Source organism: Eschrichtius robustus, chromosome 14 (genome assembly GCF_028021215.1).
Source record: "Eschrichtius robustus isolate mEscRob2 chromosome 14, mEscRob2.pri, whole genome shotgun sequence".
Lineage (NCBI taxonomy): Eukaryota > Metazoa > Chordata > Mammalia > Artiodactyla > Eschrichtiidae > Eschrichtius > Eschrichtius robustus.
This window is the reverse complement of record NC_090837.1, coordinates 92836165-92863858: the sequence shown is the minus strand read 5'-3', so window position 1 is coordinate 92863858 and position 27694 is coordinate 92836165. Positions and strand designations below refer to the sequence as shown.

Here is a 27694-nt window from a genome sequence, read left to right as displayed (position 1 = left end):
AGTGTCATTCTGCTAAATGCTCAGTGAGACCAGCACTTGTCTGTTGGCTTGATTTTTTTCTTGTGACATGGCTACTGCTGCTCCAGGCTAACACTGACTGAGGCTTGCTGTGTGTGTGGTGTTACGTCAAGTGCTTCATGTGCTTTGCCTCCTGTGGTCGTCCTCATAACAGTCCTATAATAGGATTGGTATTATTATTATCATCATTTGATAGAAAAGCCTGAGGTTTGGAGAGGCTGGGAGCCAAACCCCAGTTTATACAATTGGTAAAGAGCAGGGCAGGGGTTTGGACAGTATGGTCCGAGAGCCTGTGCTCCTTATCCTACAAGGTAGCTGGTGTTGATCAGGCATGGTTTTTCTCTTTACCTCATTCTCTGAGCTGTATCTACTGTGCTACGTGCTTGTAGATTTTCACTCCTGGGTGAACGTCCTCCTGGGCCCTTTCAGAGTTTGAGAGAAGCCCAGCTCATTTCCATATTTTGGGATGCTTGGTATATTGGAATTGAAGAAATGACAAAATGTATTAAAATTTGGGAGTTTTACATGTTCAGTAGTGTTAGTGCATCTCTGTGATTCAGCTTCAATTGTGGATAACATCAAAAGTCAACATTTTGAGGTGCTTTGTAAATGTGAAGTCCAAACCTTTCTATAGCACTTTTATCCCCACCCCACTCCTTTACACCCAAGGTAAAATTTTTTTTATAAAAAAGCCAAGAAGGGATGTTCCATTCTGGGGTACATTTTCAAAATCATATGATGTTGACTGTACTACATAAAGTAATCCATTTCTCATCATGTTTTTCTGGCATTTTCTAGCATTCTTCAGTTGCTAACATTGGCTTACTTAGAACATTTGGTGAAAATCACAGAAAATCTAGGAAACCATACGAACTATTTAGTTTTGCCTTTATAAGTTACGGAAGAACTTTGCTATGAATCTGTTTGCTTTCCTTTAGAAATGGATGGGTTATCAGTGTTCATGTCGATTGCTGCTATAGCAATGTTGACACGTTTGGAGAACATCAGTTTGAAAAGCAACGTATAAAAAAAGCATTCTTGGTTTCACTTACAATTTTGAGCCATCTTTATGGAATTTGATCTCATAAATTTGTCAAGGTTGCTGTAAATCTGACCAGAATTGTTTCATGGAGCAATATAATTGGGCACAGTATGAGTCTCCTAATATGCCAGGCAGCAGCTATGCAGTAAATCTGTTTGTGGGCTGTTTCCATACTCAAGGTTTATTATTATCCTTGTCTGCTTTACAGTGGAAGTAGTAGTCACGCTCATGTCAACTCAAGGGTCTCCATCCCTTCCCCTTTGGACATGGTGCACCTGGACCTGCCAGAGCTGGAGGCTGAGGACACGCTAGAGCTGCGGTTCCAGCAGCTGAGCCTGCCCCAGCTCTGCGTCTCCATCCTGGAGTCTGCCGTTCCTCTCTTGAGAACAGGTTGGTTGTCCTTGAAGTTAGAGTTCCTTTTGTATGCTTTGTGTTTGTTTTGTCTATTTTCTAGGACTCTAATTTTTCTCATTTTTGCTTTCTATCTGTCTTAGGACCTTTAAAATCTGGATTTACTTATCTTTTGGGGTACGAATTCCTAAGAACTTAGTAAGGTCTTTATTATCTCTTAATTAAACGTGAATGCCACGGAGCACTGTTCAGATAGAGTATCCCCTTCCATTTCTGGTCTTTTATTGCACAGACTTCCATTTGTGTGTGGCTATTTTAAAGGTAAGCACTGAAAAAACAATGCAACTGGAGTGCGTTAGAGAAGATGGACTGGCATGAATAGACCAGAATAAAAAACTCTTTGGCTTTTGCTCTTTAGAAATTTTTTGAGTTGCTTTCAGTTGTTCACTCCTCCTACTCAATTTTTACGTGAGCTATGAAACATGTTAAAAACCATAACAAACCCAACACTGGATTTGTACCTTTGCAGTAATTTCTTTTTCTCAAAAAACAAAACAAAACTCAGAAAACCCAAACGTTCTGGAGTTACCTTTTCTCTCAGATGTGCTGGGTAAGTTTGCAAAGATGTACTGCAGTATACACTGGCATGTAGCTGTGCTTTCAGTGGAGAGCGATGAGAAGGATAACAACATGGCCGATGTCCGACAGAGTCTAGTAATCAAACAAGTTACCGCGCACTGAGTAGCTGCTGTGCTCGGCTGCCGGATGTGCTCTTGTGCACATTATTCTGTGCACGCCTCACACCGACCCGTTTCATACACCCCTTAGTGGTGATTACTGCTTTTCTCCCTGTTTTACAATGAGGAAGCTGAGGTTTAGAGTGCTTTAGAAACTTATCCGAAGTCAAACAGTGAAGAACAGAGGCTTGAACTACGGTTCTGAGACCAAAGTCCATGAATTTTGCAAGGTAAAGAAAGGTTTGGGATAAATAATGATTTTTATTCTCCAAATATATACATTTTAAGTAGTTGATAAACTTGTCAAAATATAAATACAAGATAAACAAGTTTTGCTTTTTTTGGTTTATACTGGCTGAGTAAAAAATCTATCCCATGCTGATGGTTCTTTAAGTCCTATGGCTATTTTTCGCCTGCTTGGAAGTGATAGGGAAGAAGGCAGGAGGTAGGTGTATATTTGGGAACATTAACAATTTTTTTTATTCTGAAGAAAACTCTGTACCTTAACTTCTCACTGACTGAGGAACTCTGCTTCCAGGAGTGAGGAATACATATTAATTCATGTACTAATAATGTGACATGAAGGAAGATCTGAACTTCGGCATCATCAAGTGTATATGTTTGTCTGCGTGGTGTACTGAGGAGAACAGTTTTAGATTTAATGATTTTGCATTTAACCTTTTCTTAATTTGCTGTAAAAAGTCAGATTGATAATTATAGAGCTGTATCATGGTACATAAGATTTTCTAAATGTTCTCTTGCCCTTTTGTGGAAAATTATTGCATAATTTGCATTTGTTCAGCGTCGTAAGAGATTTCTAAGAGAATTTGCTCCAGCTGTTCTCATGAAACAATTAATCTAGACCCTTATGCTCTGGTAGTTTGTTTTACTTTTATTCATTAGAAATTGACCTTTGGTATGTGGGACAGGAAAGTCTTGATTGAACATTCACCTTACTTAGAATTATGGGTGGTGGAATTCCTTTGTTATTCTATCTCTGTGGAGAAGGGAGATTGCTCAGGTGGGTGTGACTCTGACAGCACAGTTTCCTCCGGAATGTTTTTAGAGTTTAAGGTGAGTGTAGGTTTCCCAGGCAACTCCTGTGTAGGAAACTACTAATTCATGACAAGGCTTAAGCCTTCTAGTCCTAAGTGGGGAATTTATTAGACTGCATCTTCTCAACTAAACCTGTGCTTTGTCACCTATTACATGTAACATGGATGGTCTCTGAATCTGAAAAGTTATTTTAATCTATCTCACAGTGCTTTTAGTTAGATTATTGTTATACTCTTCCTGAGCATCTTTCCCACTTATGAGCACATTTGATTTTTTGTAAATAGTGTTATGATCGAAACAGAAGTCTAATGGTGATTGTATATTGTGACTTCCCTATTCGTCTCTTTTAAACAATTCTAAAAACATCAAAAAATAAAAATAAAAAGAGAAATAGGAATTTGGGAGCATTAGCTAATCAGAGGATTGAGAAATATGATATTCAGCTTTATTTGAATTAACTTTTTTTTCTTCTCTCTCTCTCCTATTTGTATTCCTAGGTAGTAGACAAATGATAATAAGAGTTCTGGAATTGCTTGCAGAGGATATGGTACTTATTGGTGAAGCGATTTCAGCAGATATCTGGGATGACAGCAGTCTTTTTGCTATAGATATGGTGAGAATCAAGGTTTTCCTTAGGATGTGGGTAATAATATCAGTATTTTATTTTATCTTGGTCCTTTTAAGCTGGTTTCATTGTCTCATTAGTCTTTGAAAACTTTCTTTGTTTTAGACGCAGTAGATCCCAGGCTTATTTTGTGCGTAGTCTGGAATAGGCCATTTCTCCAGAGATTCTGGTTACTTTTAGTGGAGGAAATGTATATCAAGACCAGAAACAGGCTATTAGGGCTGCTTGCAGTTACAGTGATATCATTCTTTCCCTTCAGTAATAGAACTAGGAAATCTGTATTTAAAAAAAACTCATGAATTCAGACTGCTGCTTCTGAGTTTAAACTTGTATTTCTTTGCTTGGACTTTATTGTCCTTCATAGATTCTTAGCAACATCAACATAATTGCTTATTAGTTTTAACCTTCAGCATAAAAGTAAGTAATTTCACAGCAGCAGTATTAGTATCACTGTGGTCAATAACTAATAAAGTTCAAGATTTTCTTGCAGTTCTTTTTGACTTAGACTAAATCTCACTAAGTATATAGAGGCAAAATTCTGTGCCTTAAAGTCACTCAAAAGAATTATTTTCTCTGTTACCAATTCAGTATACAGTTAGATTTTTGTTTCCATTTGTTTTCATTTTTGGGAATTGTTTTCTCTTCATAAAAATGTAACTCAGGGATGTCTCCCAGCCATCCTGTTTTCTAGTTTATTTTTTCCATTTTTATTTTAGTTTTTGCAAATGTAAGAAAATAAGTACGTAGATTCTTATTCCCCCTCTCACATCTTACGTAAAAGGTGGTATATCATATACAGTTTCATACCTTGTTTTTACAACGTAAGAGTAAATCCTGTATAGTAATTAGACTTATTGTTGTGACCATTATGTATAGAAATATTGAATCACTATGTTGTGTAAGTCAGTTATTCTTCAAAAACAAGCAAAGAAACGAACTCAGAGAAAAAAAGGATCAGATTTGTGATTAACAGAGGTGGGAAGTGGGGAGAGGGGGAATTGAATGAAGGTGATCAAAGGTACAGATTTCCAGTTTTAAGATGAATAAGTACTAGGATGTAATGCACAACTGCTGTGTGTTATGTATGAAAATTGCTAAGAGAGTAAATCCTGAGGGTCTCATCACAAGGAAAGAAAACTTTTTTTCTATTTCTCTAATTTTGTTTCTATATGAGATAATGGATGTTCACCAAACTTAATGTGGTCATCATTTCATGATGTATGTAAGTCAAATCATTAAGCTCTGCACTTTAAACTTATACAGTACTATATGTTAACTATATCTCAGTAAAACTGGAAGAGAAAAGAATGCATCCTGGATAGATGGATGGATGTAAATGTAGGCATGGAGATTATTCCACGTTCATATGTGGAGATCTTCATTCTTTTTTACAGGCTGCGAGTGCTTCATTGTGTATTTATTCACTCAATAAACATATGGATAGACATAATTGCTAACAAAAATTATGTGAAATGAGTAATGTGCATTTTTAAAAATTAATTAATTTATTTTTGGCTGCATTGGGTCTTCGTTGCTGTGCACGGGCTTTCTCTAGTTGTGGCGAGGGGGGGCTACTCTTCGTTGTGGTGTGCGGGCTTCTCATTGCGGTGGCTTCTCTTGTTGCAGAGCACGGGCTCTAGGCGTGCAAGCTTCAGTAGTTGTGGCACATGGGCTTCAGTAGTTGTGGTTTGCGGGCTCTAGAGCACAGGCTCAGTAGTTGTGGCGCACGGGCTTAGTTGCTCCGCGGCATGTGGGATCTTCCCGGACCAGGGCTTGAACCCGTGTCCCCTGCATTGGCAGGTGGATTCTTAACCCCTGCGCCACCAGGGAAGCCCTCCCCCAATTTTTTTTATCTACACAAATCTTTTGAAAAGAAACACAACTGAAACATTTTACAGTAGGTGTAATATATTGTTTCAAGTCCTACAATTTATTTATAAAATAGGGATAATAGTTCTTAATCTTAGTTTTCCGTTAGTCCTTAAGGTTATCACATTATTCTGTAGTACTTTTAGAAGATTTTCACATATTGAAGGTTTTCAACAAGTGAGTTTTCCTTGAGAAGTGTGAAGAATGTTTTATCAGTTGCTTCTTAAAATAGCTCAAGTTTCTTGGCCAGAACATTTATCTGTAAAAGTTAGTCATTCATTTTTAACTTTTGGCTGCTGATCTTTTATGATTCAATGAATTATTTTTACTTTAAAGGTTAAATCTGTTGTGCAAGTGCCAATTGGTATGTTAGAAATGTTAAATAGTACTGCTGGAAATTATATTCGACTTACTTATTTAAAAGAATAAATGCTTCCTAGGAAAAATCTCATCCCTTTGGACTATATATTAATAGAAGCAGACAATTAAGTAGAATTCCTTAATGTCCCTACTTTTGTGAGGTTTACACAGAAGGCAGAAGTATATTTTTGTCGTGTCATTAAAGGAACAAAGTAATAAATGTTGACCAATTCAGTAATTAAATGCCTGTAGATATGTAATCAATTCCCTAGATCTTTCCAAATAGTGCTAATAGCATTCATGTCTGGAATTCCATAACTCAGTTTATGTAAGCATAGTCAAAGAAATTTTTTCTCCATAAATTGAATATTTTTATTTCACTCGAAGTAAATAAAAGAAAAAATATTTTCACTGAAATTATATTTTGTTAAAATAAAAAATTTTTTTGGTAAGCACTTGTAAAAGTTAGGATGACCTGAAGTATGTCATCCCTTTTTTGCTTACCTATGAAATTAAGTTAGTTTTTTCCTTATTCACATGGTAAGTTAGGTTCACGGGAGTAAGGCTCTTTTCCTCATGCCAGATAACCCCAGACTCTTGGGGCTGTTTTCTGTTCGTTTTTTGCCTTTCTTCTTTCTGTCACTGCTGTCACTCAATGTCACGAAAAGCAGTCTTTTCTCCTTCTTTATGACTCATTCCTTCTAAATTCCCGTCTGACCTGCTGTGAGCTGGTAACTTAGATTTCCAGGCGTGTTGGAAGAATTGCTGGTTGAAGTTCAAGTGAAGTTGAGAGGATTATGAAAGTTTCTAGAGAGAAGGGCTTGGTATCCAGTAAGGGCTCAAGAAGGGTAATTGAACCAGATTGTGAATTTATAATTGGCTGAGTGGGATCTCTAATTAGCATATGCTTTTCCTGCTACTGCCGCCAGGCCAGAGACAGGTATTTTAGTTCACCAAACATTCTTTGCTTATTATATGCTAGTGATAAACGGAATACTGCCTGCCATATCAGTAAACAAAGGATGTCACAGTCATCAGCGATTGCAGCCACCTCCGATGGTGAGCTGGTGGGCCCTGAGGAAACTCAGGAAGGAAAATAATACCTGCCATCTAGCAACCATCAGACTGCAGTGATTTCAGTGAGCCCAGACTCTTGCATCTTCCCATACACAGAAAAGCGCTAAATTCCTTAACTTGAGATATCTGGTTTTCTTTAATTAGCAGTAATCTTTTTTTTTAAATTTTTTTTTTTTTTTTAAATTTATTTATTATTTATTTTTGGCTGTGTTGGGTCTTCGCTTCTGCGCGAGGGCCTTCTCCAGTTGCGGCAAGCGGGAGCCACCCTTCATCGCGATGCGCGGGCCTCTCACTACCGCGGCCTCTCTTGTTGCGGAGCACAGGCTCCAGACACGCAGGCTCAGTAGTTGTGGCTCACGGGCCCAGTCGCTCCGCGGCACGTGGGATCTTCCCAGATCAGGGCCCGAACCCGTGTTCCCTGCACTGGCAGGCAGACTCTCAACCACTGCGCCACCAGGGAAGCCCCAGCAGTAATCTTTTGACATTCAGACTACCTGCCCTTTGTTACAGAACTCCCATGTATCCTGGCTCCCCACCTCGCCCCCTCGGAGCAGTTCTCTCAGGGTTACTTGAGATGCGGCCTCCCGGGCTTGAAGTCCTAAAAATTCCCACTGAATAAAACATAACTCTCAACTTTTAGGTTGTGAATAATTTTTTAGTCGACCCTGGGCCCTGGGGGTGCAAGATGAATAAGCAGCAATTCTTTTCACTCTTGTGGGAGATAGATAAAAAATTGACTGTATTCCCCATGCTGTACATTTCATCCCCATGACTCATTTATTTTGAAATTTGCAGTTTGTACCTCTTAATCTCTCTCACCTATTTCACTCATTCCCCCCCTCCCTTCCCCTCTGGCAGCTACCTGTTCGTTCTCTGTGTCTATGAGTCTGTTTCTGTTTTGTTAAGTTTGTTCATTTGTTTTGTTTTTTAGATTCCAAATATAAGTGAAATCATACGGTTTTTGTCTTTCTCTATCTGCCTTATTTCACTTAGCATAATACATTCTGGGTCCATCTGTGTTGTCACAATTGGCAAGATTTCATTCTTTTTTATGGCTGATTAATATTCCATTGTATGTATATGTGTGTGTGTGTTTGTGTACATATGTGCCACATCTTCTTTATCCATTCATCTGTCGATGGTCACTTAGGTTGTTTCCATGTCCTGGCTATTGTAAATAGAGCTGCTATAAACATTGGGGGGCACGTGTCTTTGAATTGGTGTTTTCATTTTTTTGGATATAAACCCAGGAGTGGAATTGTTGGATTATACAGTAATTCTCTTTTTAGTTTTTTGAGGAATATTGATGCTTTTTTCTATGGCGGCTGCATCGATTTACATTCCCACCAACAGTGGACAGGGGATCCCTTTTCTCCACACCCTTGTCAACATTTGTATTAGTGGTCTTTTTGTTGATAGCCATTCTGATAGGTGTGAGGTGATATCTCACTGTTGTTCTGATTTGCATTTCTCTGACTAGTAATGTTGAGTATCTTCTCATGTGCCAAGGGTGCTTTGAAAACACTCCCAGCCAAGAATCTTAGGGAAGGCTTTTTGTAAATCATGACTGAGCTGAGTTTAAATTATGAATACGATTTGGCTAAGAAAGTAAAGGTAGGGCTTTTTGTCTGGCAGAGGGGAAGAGAATGATGGGGAGGAATGAATAGTGCTGATTGGTGGTCAAGGGTAGGGCTATTGGGAGGAATGCAGACAACCAGAGCATAAAATGTGAGGTGGGTGTGGTGGGAGAGAGGCTGGAGGGTTCAGGTGGGGTCTGCTCACAGCAGGCTTTTGACGAGGTGCTGAGTAGTTTGGCTGTCATTCTGGTAGTTTGGCTGTCATTCTGAAGGCAGGACGAGCTTGCTCTTAAACACAGAAGTGCCTGGTGAGACTTGCATGCAGAACAGTAATTGGCTGCCTTGTGGAAGGGGAGTGGGGAGTGTGAGGCTGGGAGCATATGGGGGAGAGTCACTTACTTCAGATGCTTTTCAGATCCAAAACCTGTTTTATGTTGTGCAGATAGTGGAGAAATTGTGTTTGCACTATAAATTCTGTTCTATTGGGAATATTTAGAATATTTTGCTCATCTGATATTTTAAGTCTGTAATTTTGTAAAAACTTTGACTATCCTCTGAAAACTGGCTCTTTTTTTTTTTTTTCTGCATCAACTACTTTACAGCTGTTTAAGTATCATTAGCCCAGCAAATTAAAACTGTGGACCAGATAGTATTGTTTTAAAATCCTTTCTTTTCTTAAAACATTAAAAACAAAACACTTTTTTTTGGCTTGGAAGAAGTGTTGGAAATAGTAAAAAGCTGCAAGACTGATTCTTATAGTATTTAATACTTCCTTTTTATACTATTTTGAGAAGTACGTCAATTCATCATTAGAATTAGCAAGGTTATTTGAAACAATTTCACAAGTAAATAGATTTTTACAAAAAGCCTTGCAATACTGAGGTCTTAAATATGTTCATTGATTTAAATTGTAAATTGTCAAAGTTAGTCTTGAATAACAGAGATAGGTTGTTTGTAGATGTAAAAAAGTATTCTAATGGAGAAGCACCGGGTGGAAGAATTGCCTGTCCATGTAATAAGACTGTCACTGTGCTTCTAATTTGTTTTCTCTGTACCACTGGTTATTAATATAAGTGCTATTAAATTTTTCTATTTTAATTTTGTGAGGGTGGCCCTACGTTTGGTTGAAATTTTTAACTTTTAGTTTTATTTCCGTGGGCTCAAAGAACATAGTCTTAAATATACATTGACTGTTTTTTGTGATTAAGTAAATGGCTAGTTTTAGTCAGTGTTCCTTGGAAACTCGAGGAGTTGTAGTCTTTGAAATGTTCAAAGTTTATATCTGTTTAATTTATTAATTAACGTAAAAAAGACTGAGTTAAAACCTTTAAATCCAACTTCAGGTTTTGCTTGATATTTATGTTATTCAGACCACAATGACTCATTCATGTTGGGTCTTTACTCTCTATTATGCATTTCATCAATAGAAAATTACCTAATTTATCTAAATTTTTTTGTTCTAAATAATTCATTATTTATATTTTTGTTCATATTTCACTACACTAGTTTTTTTTTTGAATTTTTGAATTTTATTTTATGTATTTTTTTATACAGCAGGTCCTTATTAGTCATCAATTTTATACACATCAGTGTATACACATCAATCCCAATCTCCCAATTCATCCCACCACCACCACCACCACCCCGCCACTTCCCCCCTTGGTGTCCATACGTTTGTTCTGTACATCTGTGTCTCTATTTCTGCCCTGCAAACCGGTTCATCTGTACCATTTTTCTAGGTTCCACATATATGCGCTAACATACGATATTTGTTTTTCTCTTTCTGACTTACTTCACTCTGTATGACAGTCTCTAGATCCATCCACATCTCTACAAATGACCCAATTTCGTTACTTTTTATGGCTGAGTAATATTCCATTGTATATATGTACCACATCTTCTTTATCCATTCGTCTGTCGATGGGCATTTAGGTTGCTTCCATGACCTGGCTATTGTAAACAGTACTGCAATGAACATTAGGGTGCATGTGTCTTTTTGAATTATGATTTTCTCTGGGTATATGCCCAGTAGTGAGATTGCTGGGTCATATGGTCATTCTATATTTAGTTTTTTAAGAGACCTCCATTCTGTTCTCCATAGTGGTTGTATCAATTTACATTCCCACCAACAGTGCAAGAGGGTTCCCTTTTCTCCACACCCTCTCCAGCATTTACTGTTTGTAGATTTTTTGATGATGGCCATTCTGACTGGTGTGAGGTGATACCTCATTGTAGTTTTGATTTGCATTTCCCTAATGATTAGTGATGTTGAGCATCCTTTCATGTGTTTGTTGGCAATCTGTATATCTTCTCTGGAGAAATGTCTGTTTAGGTCTTCTGCCCATTTTTGGATTGGGTGTTTGTTTTTTTAATATTGAGCTACTTGAGCTGTTTATGTATTTTAGAGATTAATCCTTTGTCTGTTGATTTCGTTTGCAAATATTTTCTCCCATTCTGAGGGTTGTCTTTTCATCTTGTTCGTAGTTTCCTTTGCTTTGCAAAAGCTTTTAAGTTACATTAGTTCCCATTTGTTTTTGTTTTTTTTTAATTTCCATTACTCTAGGAGGTGGATCAAAAAAGATCTTTCTGTGATTTATGTCAAAGAGTGTTCTTCCTATGTTTTTCTCTAAGACTTTTCTAGTGTCCAGCCTTACATTTAGGTCTTTAATCCATTTTGAGTTTATTTTTGTGTATGGTGTTAGGGAGTGTTCTAATTTCATTCTTTTACATGTAGCTGTCCAGTTTTCCCAGCAACACTTATTGAAGAGACTGTCTTTTCTCCATTTTATATCCTTGCCTCCTTTGTCATAGATTAGTTGACCATAGATGCGTGGGTTTATCTCTGGACTTTCTATCCTGTTCCTTTGATCTATATTTCTGTTTTTGTGCCAGTACCGTATTTGCTTGATTACTGTAGCTTTGTAGTATAGTCTGAAGTCAGAGAGTCTGATTCCTCCAGCTCCGTTTTTCTTTCTCAAGATTGCTTTGGCTATTCGGGATCTTTTGTGTTTCCATACAAATTGTGAAATTTTTTGTTCTGGTTCTGTGAAAAATGCCATTGGTAGTTTGATAGGGATTGCACTGAATCTGTAGATTGCTTCTGGTTGTATAGTCATTTTCACAGTGTTGATTCTTCCAATCCAAGAACATGGTATATCTCTCCATCTGTTTGTGTCATCTTTAATTTCCTTCATCAGTGTCTTACAGTTCTCTGAGTACAGGTCTTTTACCTCCTTAGATGGGTTTATTCCTAGGTATTTTATTCTTTTTGTTGCAATGGTGAATGGGATTGTTTCCTTAATTTAGCTTTCACATTTTTCATCATTAGTATAGGAATGCCAGAGATTTCTGTGCATTAATTTTGTATCCTGCAACTTTACCAAATTTGTTGATTAGCTCTAGTAGTTTTCTGGTAGCATCTTTAGGATTCTCTATGTATAGTATCATGACATCTGCAGACAGTGACAGTTTTACTTCTTCTTTTCCAATTTGTATTCCTTTTATTTCTTTTTCTTCTCTGATTGCTGTGGCTAGGACTTCCAAAACTATGTTGAATAATAGTGGCGAGCGTGGACATCCTTGTCTTATTCCTGATCTTCGAGGAAATGCTTTCAGTTTTTCACCATTGAGGATGATGTTTGCTGTGGGTTTGTCGTATATGTTCTTTATTATTTTGAGGTAGGTTCCCTCCATGCCCCCTTTCTGGAGAGTTTTTATCATAAATGGGTGTTGATTTTGTCAGAAGCTTTTCCTACATCTATTGAGATGATCATATGGTTTTTATTCTTCAGTTTGTTAATATGGTGTATCACATTGATTGATTTGCATATATTGAAGAATCTTTGCATCCCTGGGATAAATCCCACTTGATCATGGTGTATGATCCTTTTAATGTGTTGGATTCTGTTTGCTAGTATTTTGTTGAGGATTTTTACATCTATATTCATCAGTGCTATTGGTCTGTAATTTTCTTTTTTTGTAGTATCTTTGTCTGGTTTGGGTATCAGGGTGATGGTGGCCTCATAGAATGACTTTGGGAGTGTTTCTTCCTCTGCAATTTTTTGGAAGACTTTGAGAAGGATGGGTGTTAGGTCTTCTCTAAATGTTTGATAGAATTCACCTGTGAAGCCATCTGGTCCTGGACTTTTTGTTTGTTGGAAGATTTTTAATCACAGTTTCAATTTCATTACTTGTGATTGGTCTGTTCATATTTTCTATTTTTTCTGGTTCAGTCTTGGAAGGTTATACCTTTCTAAGAATTTGTTCATTTCTTCCAGGTTGTCCATTTTATTGGCATAGAATTGCTTGTAGTAGTCTCTTAGCATGCTTTGTATTTCTGCGGTGTCTGTTGTAACTTCTCCTTTTTCATTTCTGATTTTATTCATTTGAGTCCTGTCCCTCGTTTTCTTGATGAGTGTGGCTAATTTTATCAATTTTGTTTATCTTCTCAAAGAACCAGCTTTTAGTTTTATTGATCTTTGCTATTGTTTTCTTTGTTTGTATTTCATTTATTTCTCCTCTGATCTTTATGATTTCTTTCCTTCTACTAACTTTGGGTTTTGTTTGTACTTCTTTCTCTAGTTCCTTTGGGTGTAAGGTTAGATTGTTTATTTGAGATTTTTCTCACTACATTAATTATTAACCTTTTTTGTACAAAGATAATGTCTTTTTTGTATGTGTAGATTATTTTTGATTTTTACTTCAGTTGAAATCATATTTCACTTACAGGGAAATTTAACCTTTTTTAGTACAGTTATTATACTTGGTCTTCATGCAGAAGTTTTGCTATCTCTTTTGTTTCCTTTTTCTTTTTTACTCTATAGATTATTTTATCTTCCTTTTACTTCTGTAGTGATTTGGAAAGTATCATAGTTTTAATTTTATTTGTGTTTATCTTTAAATTTTTCAAATGATCCATGTAAGTAACAAAAAAATGTTTACTCCTTTATATAATTTTTAAATTTTGTAAAATATACATAACATAAAATTTACCGTTTAACTCTTTTTGAGTGTATAATTCAGTGGCATTAGGCACATTCACATTGTTGTACAATTGTCACCATTATCTGTCTCCAAAACTTTTTCATCATCTCAGAGTGAAACTCCACACCCACTAAACAGTAACTCCCCACTCTTCCCTTCCCCCAGTCCCTGATAACCACTATTCTACCTTCTTTCTTTATTAGTTTGTATATTTTAGGTACCTCATATGAGAGGTATCATACAGTACTTGTCTTTTTGTATCTGGCTTATTTTACTTAACATAATGTTTTCAAGAGTTATCTTGTTGTAGCATGTCTCAAAATACCATTCCTTTTTAAGGCTGAATATTTCATTGTATGTATACCATCTACTGCATATTGTTTATCCATTCATATGTTGGTAGACACATTTCTACCTTTTGGCTGTTGTGAATAATGTTGCTGTGAACATTTGTGTACAAATAAGTGTTTGAAATCCCTGCTTTCAATACTTTTGAGCATATACTCAGAAGTGACATTGCTGGATCATATGGTAATTCTATGTTTAATGTTTTGAGGAACTGCCATACTATTTCCACAGTGACTGAACCTTTTACATTTCCACCAGCAATGTACAGGTGCTCCAGTTTCTCCACATCCTTGTCAACGTTTGTTATTTCCTATTATTTTTGATAATGTCCATCCTAATGGATGTGAAGTGTATCTATTGTGGCTTTGATACTTTATGTAACTTTTATAGGCCCCATATCTTTTAGTTTTATTTCCTGTTTATTTATCCTTGAATTAAAAAATTTCTGACATACATTATATTTTTGTCTTTAGTTTACAGGTAATTTCTCATTTTAATTTTCATATATTTTCCTTGGAAAGTTGAGAGTGAGAACTCCAGTGCTTTTTTTGTTCTACCCCTTTTCTGATACTGTCCTTTCAGCAGCTAGTTTATAGGGTCATGTCAACATATCTAAGATATATTTTGGTCTATGTTGTTATGACTTGCCAGTTAGTCTACTGTATTTTAGTTTTCATGTTTTATGCATACCTTTCAATTTAAAAGATATAACTTCTATTTAAGTAGTAAGGTATCTAGAAACTTATCATGGTGGAACATTTGTTCTGAAACAACCTTATTACCTGAAGAGAGAGATTATACAATTTAATATTTCATTGTTTTTTAATTATTTGACTTTCCCTGTTTCATTTCTTTAGTAACTTTGGGATCACTTTGAGGGCAGGGATCATGTCTCTTGAACTAATGCATTTTCCACCCATATACCTGCCACTGTGTTAAGCATACACTAAGTCCAATAAATATTGGATGAGAGATTTACATGTAGTGTTCAAAGTTGGAACAATTAAGCACTAGAAACTAGGAGGAACTAATGGTTCATTAAGTTTTTGTATTTTGTTTATTTTTATTTATTATTAGTTGAATTCATCATATTAAATACTTAAAAATTGTTAGCTGTTTAAAAAATTTAGGTATACTTATCATTCTTTCCTACCGTTAAAAGTATCTCAGCATGTATTGGTTATTCTTATAGAGAGGAATACATTTATATTATTTAATGATAACATTTTATATTGTTCTCCATGACATTTCTATATTGGCCCCTACAATTGATTGTTTTCTTCTGTTTTGTGTTTAAATGTTTGCAGAAAAAGAAACTGCTCATGGTGTTGGGGTCCCTTGGAGACAGCATGTGCTACCATAAAAGCAACATCAGTTTGGAACAACCAGAGGCGGTGCTGGTGCACCACAGGATGGCCTTTGTCAGCATTTCGCTGTTTGCAGTCCGACTGCTGCAGACGCTTCTCCCTGTTGAAAAGGTAAGGCAGGTAGCGTGGCTTATTTGTAGTTTACTGGGTGTTACAATCACTGTCCTGTTGTAAATTCCTTCTGATCATTTCACGACGTACAAAGATTATATTGGAAATGCAGAAATTGAGAAATGGCTAACATTTTTGATTAGTTTTTTTTTTTGATTAGTTTTGACAAATCAATTGATAGAAAAAAAATACTAATTTTTAAAGATAACTTTTAAAAACTGTGGTGTAATATGTTTAGAAAGGTGCACAGTTCAGTGCATTTGTACTAAGTGAATATATCTGTGTTTAGAAAGTGACCACCCCCCAAAACATGAAGTAGAAAATGAATCGCCTTTCAAGGCGGCTTCCTGTCGCTTACCCTCTCCTGTCCCCACCCCTGCAAGCTAAACTCCTTTCTGACTTCTGTCACCATAGAGGGGTTTTTCTGTTTTTGAGCTTTATATAAATAGACATATGAAGTATGTAATTGCTCAAGATTTTTTTTTTTTGAGATTCATTGTTGTTGTTGCTTGTAGCAGTTGTTTAATTTTTATTGCAAAATACTATTCCATTATGTGACTGTATGTTAAAGGTGATTTTAATAGGTGTAAACATTTCTTTTAAATCATCTTATTGACTGTACTTTAAAGTGGAGGTTATATCTCTGAATTTGAACGTTGGTGGTAAAAGTGTCTCAAATGACTCATATGCAAGTGTTGTGTAGTGTACTTATTGCAAAAAGAAAGGTGTGGCATTGTGCTTAACTGAAGGTATGGGAAAAATTACTGCAGCTCAAGAACCATTTCCTGTGCCTTTTGTTGTCCTTTGTTATAGCCACTTGCCCTTTTGCTCCCTAGAATTCTGCAGAGCATGTAGTCTAAACTCCATTTTTTAATAACACATATGTAATATATGCAATATAGTATCAGGTCATCTGGAAAAATAAGAATAGAACATTAAATTTTAAATATAGTATTTTCCTTTAGGGAGAATAACATTTCTGTTAATTTTAATTTTTAACTTTTTTATTAATTGTTATGTTTCTGAATAACACTCTGTGTTAAAGAGTGATAATTTTCCAAGGCATAAACATTATAAATTGAAGAATTTCAGTCATATAAGACTGGAATTGCATTTAAAATATAGGTGTCTCAACTTTACATGATAATGTTATATAACTGAAAAATTAGTAGTGCTACAATAACTTGTTATTAAGTATTACAAATGATCAATCTATGTATAGGTTGAGGTATTTTTGGAAAAGTTACTTGTCAGTTGTACCATAGAGCTTATTTATTGCTTTTTTGATTATAGATTTTTTTTCATCTATATGCTTATTTGGGCAGGAATCAAAATAGAAGTCAATAATTTATTTTATTTGACTTACTTTAGTGTTAGAATAATGTAAAGCCAACTCTCCATGTCTTTTTTTTTAAGGTAGCTATTTTTTGTTTTTGTTTTTGAAGGCAAATCAGTATCTGTAATTTTGGGGAGCTCTTTTAGATATGTAGCTTGGAACTTCATTAGAACAGTAAGTGGGGTCATTGAAGAGATTGTAATTAAGGTATCAGCTTATAGATGGTTATAATTGCTTTGATTGATTAACTAAGAACTTTAAAATGAGATCTAAACAAACATGCTCTTCCATTGCTGTTAAATTTCTCCTTCAGTTTATATAAATACAAGGTTATGCTGCCCTCTGCCTGTTGCTAGCCCACCAAAAATTGAAGTGGAATTTGGACTCTGAAACTTTCTACCTTAAAAGTGGCTTTTAAATATTTGAGTTGCCACTTACCAAATAATGTAATTTTAAAGTTGGAAAATGATATAGTATGAATCTATGTAGAGATTTCCTGAATTTGAATGTTTTGATAAAATGCCCTTGAAGACCTTTCCTGAAATTGATAATTGCTGATTTTAAATGAATTTGGAGAATACCCAGGTATAGGTTAAAATGATGCATTGGTAAATGTTATTACCAATGTTATAAATTAAAATTAAAAGTGTTCTGGTTGGGTAAATCAAATTGGTAAGACACATGAAGTTAACTTCATATGGGGGAACCATCTGGGAAATAAGAGCTAAAAATACTGGCCCTGTGCCAGAAACAAGATCCCAGAGCATCCTAGGAACCCCTGTGACCCTTTCTCAGCCAAGCAGACTGAAGGTAAGGAAGAATTTATACCACAAGATTTTTGACCTTTTTAGTGAGGTATATAAAATCTAATAATTGGGTGTAGCTGATTGATTCAGAGCAGCGTTTCTCGAAGTGTAACGTGCAACCAGACCACCCAGAGATCTTGTTAATCAGATCTTGCATATTCTGGTCTGTAAGGTCTGGGTAGGGCCTGAGAATCCGTACTTCTGACAAGCCATGCCAGGATAATGCCGTGGCTGCTCTGAGTGGCAGGGTTTAGAGAAAACAGTATTATACCCCTCCTCCTCCAGCACACACGAGATGACGATGTTGACTCTTTATCTAATACTGGTAATGGCTTTCCACCGAAATATCGTCACTTTTAGTCTCAACTGACATGTGACTAATGCTTATATATGTAGGACCACCGTCTTCAGTCTGGGGTGTAAACTGTGAGGCGTCCATTGGCCATGCAAGGATTAAACGTATGACGTTACCTTGGTGCTCTGAGTTGCTGAGAGGAGTTTCAGATGTAGGTATGCAGAGTGAAAATGTCAGAATTCCTTAATGATGGGGTGAAAAGAGGAAAGAAAGGAAATTAATACTTATTGAGTGTGATATGCCAGACACTCTGCCCAGTGCTTATTTAATCCTCACATCAGCTATTCTTATTTTTCTGCCTAGAGTCAGAGAGAGCTCTTTTAAACTAAAACAGTGCCTTTGGAGTTAGATCCACTAGGATTTACTATCTTAGCGCAGAGCCCAACTCACTGAGTCTCCTTTGCTAATTCCTCTCTATCTTCCTAACCTCTTAAAGGGATGGAACCCCAGGACTGGCCGTGGCCCTCATGAGATATCATCCCATTTTGGTCTGTAAGTGCCATCTATCTGCGGGCACCTCCCAAACTTATATTTTCAGGCAACACGTGTCACCTGAACCACAAACTCATATGTATATATCCAATATCCTTTTTGACATCTTCACTTGACAGTTGATATCTCCGACTGAACATGCCCCAAACCTTACTTCCCTGCACAAATGTGTTCTTCCTCTGGTCTTCCCTAGCTCAGTAAATGGCACCTTCATTCTAGTTGATTGTTGATCAGGAAAAAACCTTAGAGTCATCCTTGATTCCTGTCTTTCACACACACTTAGATCCAATCCCTGAGCAAAATGTGCTACTTCTCCTTTGAACGTCTCTCCAGAACCTGAACACTTCTCCCCACTCCCACTGCTGCTCCCTGAGTTAAGCCGCCATCCTGTCGTGCCTGGATTATTGCAGTGACCTCCTCCTTGGTCTCTCAGCTTCCGCCCTTGCTCTTTTCCATCTGTTCTCTCCAGACTCATCCTGAGGCTTGCTCGAAACCTTGCAATGCTCCTTCTGAGGACAAGTCCTTATAATGACCCAAGGCCTTACCTGATCTGGCACCACTGCCCCCTGACTCCATCCCTCAGCACAAGCTCCAGTGGCCTCCTTGCTGTCAAATATACTCTGTGTCCGAGCCTCTGTACTTGCTGTTCCCTCTTCTATGAGTGCTTTTCCCTCAGATATCCACTCCTCCAGTTCTCTGCTTAGATGTTACCTTATCAGAGAGGCCTTCCTCTGCTTCCACCTCCTGTCACTTCTCTATTCTTCTCCATCTTTCCTATCCCCTGTTTTAAAAATTTTCTTAGCACTCCTAGCCACACTGGACAAGTATGGTTTACTCTGTGCTTTCTCCACTGGAGTGTTAACTTCGTGAGGGCAGAGGTTCTGTTTTATTTCCTGCTGTGTCCCCATGACCTGGAATGGTGCCTGGCATACGGTAGGGGCCCAGTGAGTATTTGCTGAGTGAGCAAATAATTCATGACTAAGTAATTTAGTTTCTCGCTCTCTCTTTTTTCCCCACTAGGAGAGTTCTTTACAGAATAAGGAAATTTCTCTAGACTTTATAATAGCTGCTGTCTTAAATTTTTTTTTTTTATGCTTAGTAACCTAAAATGTTGATTCCTTTAGCTTTTGATATTCATTTGGCAACTGTATTTCATTTAAAAGCATTATTTAGGGCTTCCCTGGTGGCACAGTGGTTAAGAATCCGCCTGCCAATGAAGGGGACATGGTTCGAGCCCTGGTCTGGGAGGATCCCACATGCCGCGGAGTAGCTAAGCCCGTGTGCCACAACTACTGAGCCCACGTGCCACAACTACTGAAACCCACGTGCCTAGAGCCCGTGCTCCGCAGCAAGAGAAGCCACCGCAATGAGAAGCCTGTGCACCGCAACGAAGAGTAGCCCCTGCTCGATGCAACTAAAGAAAGCCCACGTGCAGCAAAGAAAACCTAATGCAGCCAAAAATAAATAAATAAATTTAAAAAAACCCAAAGAACAGTAATTCTAAAAAAAAAAAAAAAAAAAAAAAAGCATTGTTTACCAGATTTAGCTCTTAGACTTTCAGGCAGTTAATGATTATCCTTAAAATAGGTTATCCATGAAAAAATTATGACCAAACCTACTTTAATAAAGGCAGCATTTCAGCCATAGTAGTGAACCCTGCCAAATGGTTTTCTCTGAACATTGAATTTTCAGGCCTTTTCATTTTCTTAATTGATACATAAAATCCTATCGCAAAGCTAGAATCATTAAAAGAAACAAAACCTAGCAAAGGGTTTTTTTAGTCTTAAATCAATTGATTTAAGTTATAAAACATACACTATTTCATTTGGGCCCCTTCATTTTATACTAATTAAAGGTCAGTCTTTTGTGAGTGTTCTAGAACTATTTTAAATACGTTGAATTTCTCCTTTCCCCTCTAAAACACAAAACCAAGTAAAAATTAATTTTTGTTTGAATCAGTCTATAGCTGTACTTGATTTAGTGTTATTCAATTCAATATGTAGTTAATAAGCCCTGGGCTATATCCTCAGGGGTTTATTGCATTTTTCTGGAGATTTGTGTGCACCTGCATGAAAAACTTAGAGAAAAAGGCCTGGTGCCTTCAGTTCAGTAGCAGAGGCATAAACGAGGTGTGGGCCCAGAGGGAGAGCAGTTCTGGGTGTTGATGTGGGGAAGAGGAGGTATTCTGAATCCCAGACTTTGGGAAGGAGTTGAAATTTGGACTTGGGATATTTTGGGCAGATAAAAATTGCAGTGAACAAAGGTGTAGATAAATGATGTGTTGGGGAATAGAATTTTCTTTGGAAAAGCATAGACTTTGTGATAGAGAATTACTAAAAAAGTTGAACTACATTAATATTATAGTTTACTATATTTATCTAAAAATGGTTAAATTTTTTTTTTTTTTTTTTAATTTATCAAGGCAAGCCACTTTTTACCAGAGCCTATGTCAGCAGCATTATTTCTAGTTTCTTTGGACATGCCTGTTTCTTTGGAATATCCAAATATTCATGAAGCTGTTGTGGCCTATTTGGAACAGCTGAATTCTGAAAACTACAGTATTTATAAACGAACTGCAGAGGCTGTTTATTCACTTGAGTGTACCTGTAACTTCCTGTCTGATGTTGGGAAGGAGGTAAAATGTTTTGTTAATATCTCTTTAAAATTCCTTTGATAAAATATTTAGAAAATTTAACCTATAGTTTTCAAATTGATGGACATTTAACAATTGAATTCTTAGGGGTGGGATCCATTATTACTGAATGGCCCAATTATAAGATTAAAGTAAGGGTATGATTTATATAAAAGTAAAATGAAGATTTAGATTAATGAATGGTATATATTCATGAGACCAGTGGTTTTTAAAAAAACAATAATTATTATCAATATCTTTATTAGTGAGTTCCTCTTTGAAGTGGCTTACTGTGGGTGAACAGAGTGACAATTGATGTAAACAGAATTATAAGGGCCATTTTAGTGCTTATTTGTAGACACATTTTTTTCCCTTAGTATTTTATAGACCTTTATTTATTCACAGAAAGAGCCTGATTTTTTATTAAATAAAGCCATGAACTAGATTGTAAGGTAGTAGGATGACTTTTGATACCATGTTATAGCAGTAATTATGTATTTGTTATTTATCCCTTTTAGGATATTATTTAGTATGTTATCAATTAAGGGGTTAATGAGTCTTAAAATAGACATTGACTACAATAGTTGTTTACTGTTTGAAAATACCAAAATGGGTCCTGAAGATCTTGAAAAATTAGGAGCAAAATTTTATTCTGTTTGGCCCCTACAGTGGAGTTTTTTTGAACCTCATATTTTAAATTTTCCTATTTACCCACTATTGTTTATTTTTATTTTTTTCCCCACATCTTTATTCCACAGTATCTTGTCTCCTCCATGATAGAATTTTGAACTGCCTTTTAGTTGAATTATTTCTGTGGCATTCTGCATGGTCAGTTAATCACACACATATTGATCATTCTCTATTTTCCCTAGAACCAGTCAGGATGTTAGAAGTGGGAGGTGGATCTTAAAATACATGAGTCCTGCCTTGAGCTGCAGTTAGTAGGGGGATAAGGCCACAATTGAGCAGTTAAAGAACCATGCCACTCAGAGGTAAATAATATAAAGTCTTAAGTGGCGTTGAGTTAGGCATTTTCCCCACATTTTTGCTCCTAGGCTGACGTTTTTGGTTTGCTTGTTGAGCAGGTTGACTTAAGCAAATGTGAACAGTCTCAGGGCCTCTGGACGATCTAATTTCTTGAAGCTGCTTTGTTAGCTGTTGAGAATTTTATTGTACATGACCTTGACATTTACTGTTCCATTCTCTTCTTTTTTTAGGGAGAGAAGAATCTCTTAGAATTAGTGGAGCTGGCAGATCAAGCCTTACATAGCTTTTCCTATCATCAGCATTTCCCCCTAATAAAGGAAATCATCTGCATTTGTTCAAAGATGTAATATTTTCTTTCTTAACATGATTATATTATTATAGGGTGTGTGTGTGTGTGTGTGTGTGTGTGTGTGTGTGTAAGTTTAGGAGCAATGAAAATGAAACTGGTCTTAAATTTGTTATTTTTTAGTTTAAATTGCTTTTATATGTTTTGACCTTTAAACTGTATATGTATAGTAGCATTAGGACAGTTAACTGTTTTCTTCAAGAGTAAGCTTTAAAAATGTCATGCCTGTAATCAACATGAATTATCCTTGGATTTTTATACATTTGTTTTGGTGTCTTTCCAAACAAGTATTCAAGCACATTTGTTTATTTATCTTTAACATTTTAATTAATAACTTGAATTGAGGATTTTTAAAATGTAAATTTCATTATTCCTACCTTTTATATGGATTTTTGGAAAGCATCATGCATTGGTTAATTTATTTGGGGGACATTGGAACAGATTTTTCTTTAAAACTTAGTATTTTCATTGCTTTTGGAAAGAGTAAATTCCATGGTGATAAATATCCATTAAATATGGGATTTATTTTTCTTTCTTTCTATCTATCTATCTATCTATCTATCTATCTATCTATCTGTCATCTCGCATAATTACCTTTTTTTGTGCTGAGAACATTGACGATCTACTCTCTTCACACATATCAAGTATACAGTACAGCATTATTAGCCATAGTCACCAGAACTACCTGTCCTGCATAACTGAAATTTTGTACCCTTTGACCAACATCTCTGCATTTCCTCCAGCCCCTGGCAACCACCAATTCTACTCTCTGCTTCTAAGAGTTTGACTTTTTTAGATTCCACATATAAGTCAGATCATGCAGTATTTGTTTTTCTATACCCTGGCTTATGCCATTTAGCATGTCCTTCAGCTTCATCCATATTGTCACAAATGATAAGATTTCCTTCTTTTTTAAGGCTGAATAATATTCCATTATATATATATATACACACGCACATACACATACATACCACATTTTTAAAAATCCATTCATCTATCAACTGACACATTGTTTTCATGTATTGGCTATTGTGAATAATTCTGGAATGAATATGGGAGTACATATATCTCTTTGAGATACTGATTTCATTTTCTTTGGTTACAAACCTAAAAGTGGAATTGCTGGGTCATATGGTAGTTCTATTTTTGGTTTTTTGAGGAACCTCCATACTGTTCACCATAATGGCTGTACCATTTTACATTCTAAATATAGGTTTCTAAAGACGTTTTGTCTTTTTGTATTCTTTAAGAGAGAATATTCCCTGCCTTGAAACAAGTAAATGCTTGAGTAAATATTAATTCTGGGTTAGTTAAACAAGATCTCAGTTGTAGGAACTGGAGTAGGAAGAAACGCCTTTCTCTGTGCTTTTCAGTCTCATGTTTAGTACCTTACTTGCCTTAGATGTCTTGGATGTTTACCTTTTTACCAGCTGGAAATCTGCACAGGCCAGTCCATTATTACAAGGAGAAAGTCAGAAGGTGTTTCTACGTATGTTGTCTCACCCTTTGCTACAAGTGAAAGTTAAAACTTACCACTGTTGTCTGGAAATTGTTAAGGTAGGTTTTTTTGTTTTTGATTTTTTTGGGGAGCATTAACAGTGGATTTTCTGATTATAACTCCAAACTTAAATTACTTGACCTTTTGGATATTATATAAGAGTTATTACTATAAAAATAGATGGTAGTTATTAGTCAACTCTAAGAAATTTATACTATTGAATTCCCTTAGTAAGTCTAGCAACTGAATTGCCTTATTAGCAGTTTTAATAAGAATTACATTTATGTTGTGTTATTTAATGATGGAAAAATTGTAAGGAAAAGTTGACTTCTATCAAGTATTCAAAAGTGATTTCTATGCTCAGGAAAAGTTTTAGGTTATTATGGCTTAAATTTTATAGTTTCAGATCTGTTTTCTTAGTAATATTCTTTTCTTTCTTTTGAAACAAATATTTCCTGTGTTTTTAAATTATAAAATATTTCAGCATAGAATAGTACATAAATATTAGCTATTTCAATATTGAAAAGAACACTGTACATAGGACAGTATAGAAAAATATATATATTCGTATGTACTCTTGAAAATGTCCTCTTGTATTCAATACTCTTATAAGTGCTATCTAGATATAATGTTTACATTTTGCCATTTTTATTTATGATCCTTTTTTTCAGAGAAATAAAAATATTAGTTGTAACTGAAGCTTCTTTCCTTTCTCTTCCCCCTTTTTTATGCCACCAAGATAACCACTCTTACAAAGTTTTTGTTTATCCTTCCCATGCATGTGTTTTATATATGCATATCTCTATAAATCATATATATTACTGTTTTTGTCTCTTCAAAAAAGTATATAATTTCATACCGTACACATGTTTTTGCTGCCTGTTCTTTTCCTTTAATAGTAAGGTTTAAGATCTACCTAGTGGATTCATCTTAACTGCTCTTTACTTTGAATATACTTTCTTCTATTAATTGATAAGTATTTAGGTTCAGTCTACTTTTTACTGAACTATGCTTTTCAGCATTTTCAATGACAGTCTGTAACTGATAGTGCATGTGTTTGAAAATGTCTTGATTTCACCTTACTCTTGAATGATAGATTAGCTGGAATTATAGAATTCTATAGAATTATAGATTGACTGCCATTTTTCCTTAGCACTTTGCCAATACTGCTTTGCTCTTGTTAGGCTTTTATTGCTGTCGAGAAGTCTGCTATCAGTTAAATTATAATTTCTTTGTATTTTTTTTCTTCTAGTTGCTTTTAAGATCTTTTCCTTAGCTCTGGAGTTCTGCAGTTTCATTACAATGTAACTTTGTATACACTTTTTATTTTAATGTATCTTTTTTAGCATGCTTCAGTTTGAAAACTCATGTCTGCCTTCACTTCTGGATAATTCTCAGTCATTATTGTTTCCCTTATCCTTGCTGTTCTCTCCAAGTGGAACTCTCATTAGATCATGTTAGATCTTCTTATTTTACCCTTTGTGTCATTTAAGCCCTCTTTTATATTTTGCGTATCTTTTTTTGTTTTGTTTGGATAGAATTCCTCAGTACTGTCGTTCAGTACACTAGTTCTTTGCTCAACTATGTCTAATTTGCTTTTTAAAAATTGTGGTAAAATGCACATAACATCAAATTTACCATTTTAACCGTTTTTAAGTTTTTGGTGGCATTAAGTACATTCACATTGTGCAATCATCAACATTATCCATCTCTAGAACTTTTTCATCTTCCTAAATTGAAACTCTGTACCCATTAAAAAATAACTCTCTATTCCTCCAGCCCCACCCAGATCCTGACAACCACCATTCTACTTTCTGAATTTGACTGTTCTAGGTACCTCATACTTGTGGAATCATATAATTGTCTTTTTTGTGTCTGGTTTATATCACTTAGCATCCATGTTTAGTATATATCAGAGTTGCATTCCTTTTTAAGGATGAATAATATTCTGTTGTATATATACCACACTTTATTACCCATTCATGTGTTAGTGGACATTTGGGTTGTTTCCACCTTTTGGCTACTGTGAACAATGCTTCAGGTATACAAATATACCTGCTTGAGTTTCTGCTTTCAGTTTTTTTGGGTACATATCCAGAGTGGAATTTGTGCTAATTTTGTGGAAGAGACGATACAGAGTCATTACTTATATGCAGGTGCATCACTGTATTGATAAGAAAAATCCCACATATATGTTGTCCTCCCCCTCACCCAGAAATTTAAATCTGTTTTGATTTGAATTTTCTCTTTGTCAAACCTCAGTAAGCAAAATGCAAACACCTTAGGATAAGTTTATGGTGTTGTTTATTTCCTTTATGTCTGTTATTATGAACAACTTTAAAAGATTATGGTTGTCTCAGGAGTTTGGTTATTTAATTTGTCAAGACCACTCTTGTTGGCTGAAAGAAATGTAATAGGTGTCTCATGCAGACTCAAAAACTGTTAAGAGAATCTTTTTGTCCTCTACCGGTTAAAAGAAAAGTTTCAGTGACATAAGTACTAAAATTGGATTTGAATTATAAACAGAAGAAAGAGGAATGCTTTGGAAAAATCACTGTCACTAATTTTTAAAAACTTTTTGTATTATTTTGCAGGAATGTTTAGGTGTCCATAATGTCAGTAAACCTGTGTCTTCCCTTTGTAATGGAATTCATTTTCTACTTCACCCAAAAGTTCTGTATGAAATCTCTGCGTTTGGTATTCAAGAGCCCAAAAATGAGGTATGGCATGTTAGAAGGAAGTACAAAAGACTACTCTGATTCTTTAGATACTCAGCTAAATCAAGATAATATTCTAATGTCACCAGGTAGTATGATGAGAAACTAAAAAGAAACTTGTCTTTGATGTATGGGTTCAGTTAAGTTGTTGTTTATCTAAAAAGAAATGTTAAAAAAAAATGAGGCTCAAAATACAGGACATACTTGTTCTCAGAGAATTCAGATCAAACTGTTAACTTAAGTTTTTCATGTAAGATGTAGGAATGATGCAGTAGTTACAATAAGCATAGTATTTCCTTAAGGAACATTTTTATTCAATGGAAAAATATACTTTAAAGGTTAAAAAAAAAAAAAAAGGAAGTCATTAAGGGGGAAGGACTGGTTGAGAACAGAAGCTAAGATGATGCTGTGGAAATAGGAACGTTTGAAGGAAGAGATGCTAATGACCTTTCCAGATTTTATGAAATGTTACAGGTATGTGAGATGACTTAACGGGCCACCTCCTCTTGGATTGTTCCCCCTGTATTGTTGAGCAGGTGAATGCCACGGCCAAGGCCATCCTGATGCATCTGCTACAGGGGCGACTGAGGATGACAGCACCGACCTGGAAGAAGTTTATCGAGTCTCTGTGTCCTGTCATCCCAGTGCTACAGGTACTCTGTGCTCACCCGCTTACGCTACCATTTCTCTTTGGTGAGCGTGATTGATTTAAACGCACGCAAGCAGTAGAACCATTATGCTGTGGGAGAAGTGACGTGAAGCCGCGAAGGCGCTGTGGATAAGGGAACAGGAAGTGGGCGGCTGTCTTGTTTCTGGCAGAAGGTTAAAGCGGGCTAGCGAATTTGTCTGTGTACACGGGGTGGGAGGTTAAGAAGTGAGGCGCAGGCATTTAGCATTGACTGTGAAAAATAGAGCTCAGCCTTATATAAAGGCTTTTAGGCAAAGCTAACAGTGCCTTCTAAACAGACTTTATGTAATGAAACTGGCTTCATGAATTCTGTCTT

The 27694-nt window shown here is 35.9% G+C and overlaps 1 protein-coding gene across 4 annotated transcripts in view; it reads left to right on the top strand.

Moving 5' to 3' along the window:
• RTTN (rotatin) overlaps positions 1–27694 on the top strand; it is a 170903-nt gene that overhangs the window by 12682 nt on the left and 130527 nt on the right. For all 4 annotated transcript variants that reach the window (XM_068563430.1, XM_068563431.1, XM_068563432.1 and 1 more), the window contains exons 9-16: positions 1269–1450; positions 3702–3817; positions 15351–15521; positions 20933–21145; positions 22360–22472; positions 23906–24032; positions 26568–26693; positions 27227–27343. In XM_068563430.1, the coding sequence (XP_068419531.1) occupies positions 1269–1450; positions 3702–3817; positions 15351–15521; positions 20933–21145; positions 22360–22472; positions 23906–24032; positions 26568–26693; positions 27227–27343 (1165 nt within the window). The remainder of the gene's footprint in view (positions 1–1268; positions 1451–3701; positions 3818–15350; positions 15522–20932; positions 21146–22359; positions 22473–23905; positions 24033–26567; positions 26694–27226; positions 27344–27694) is intronic.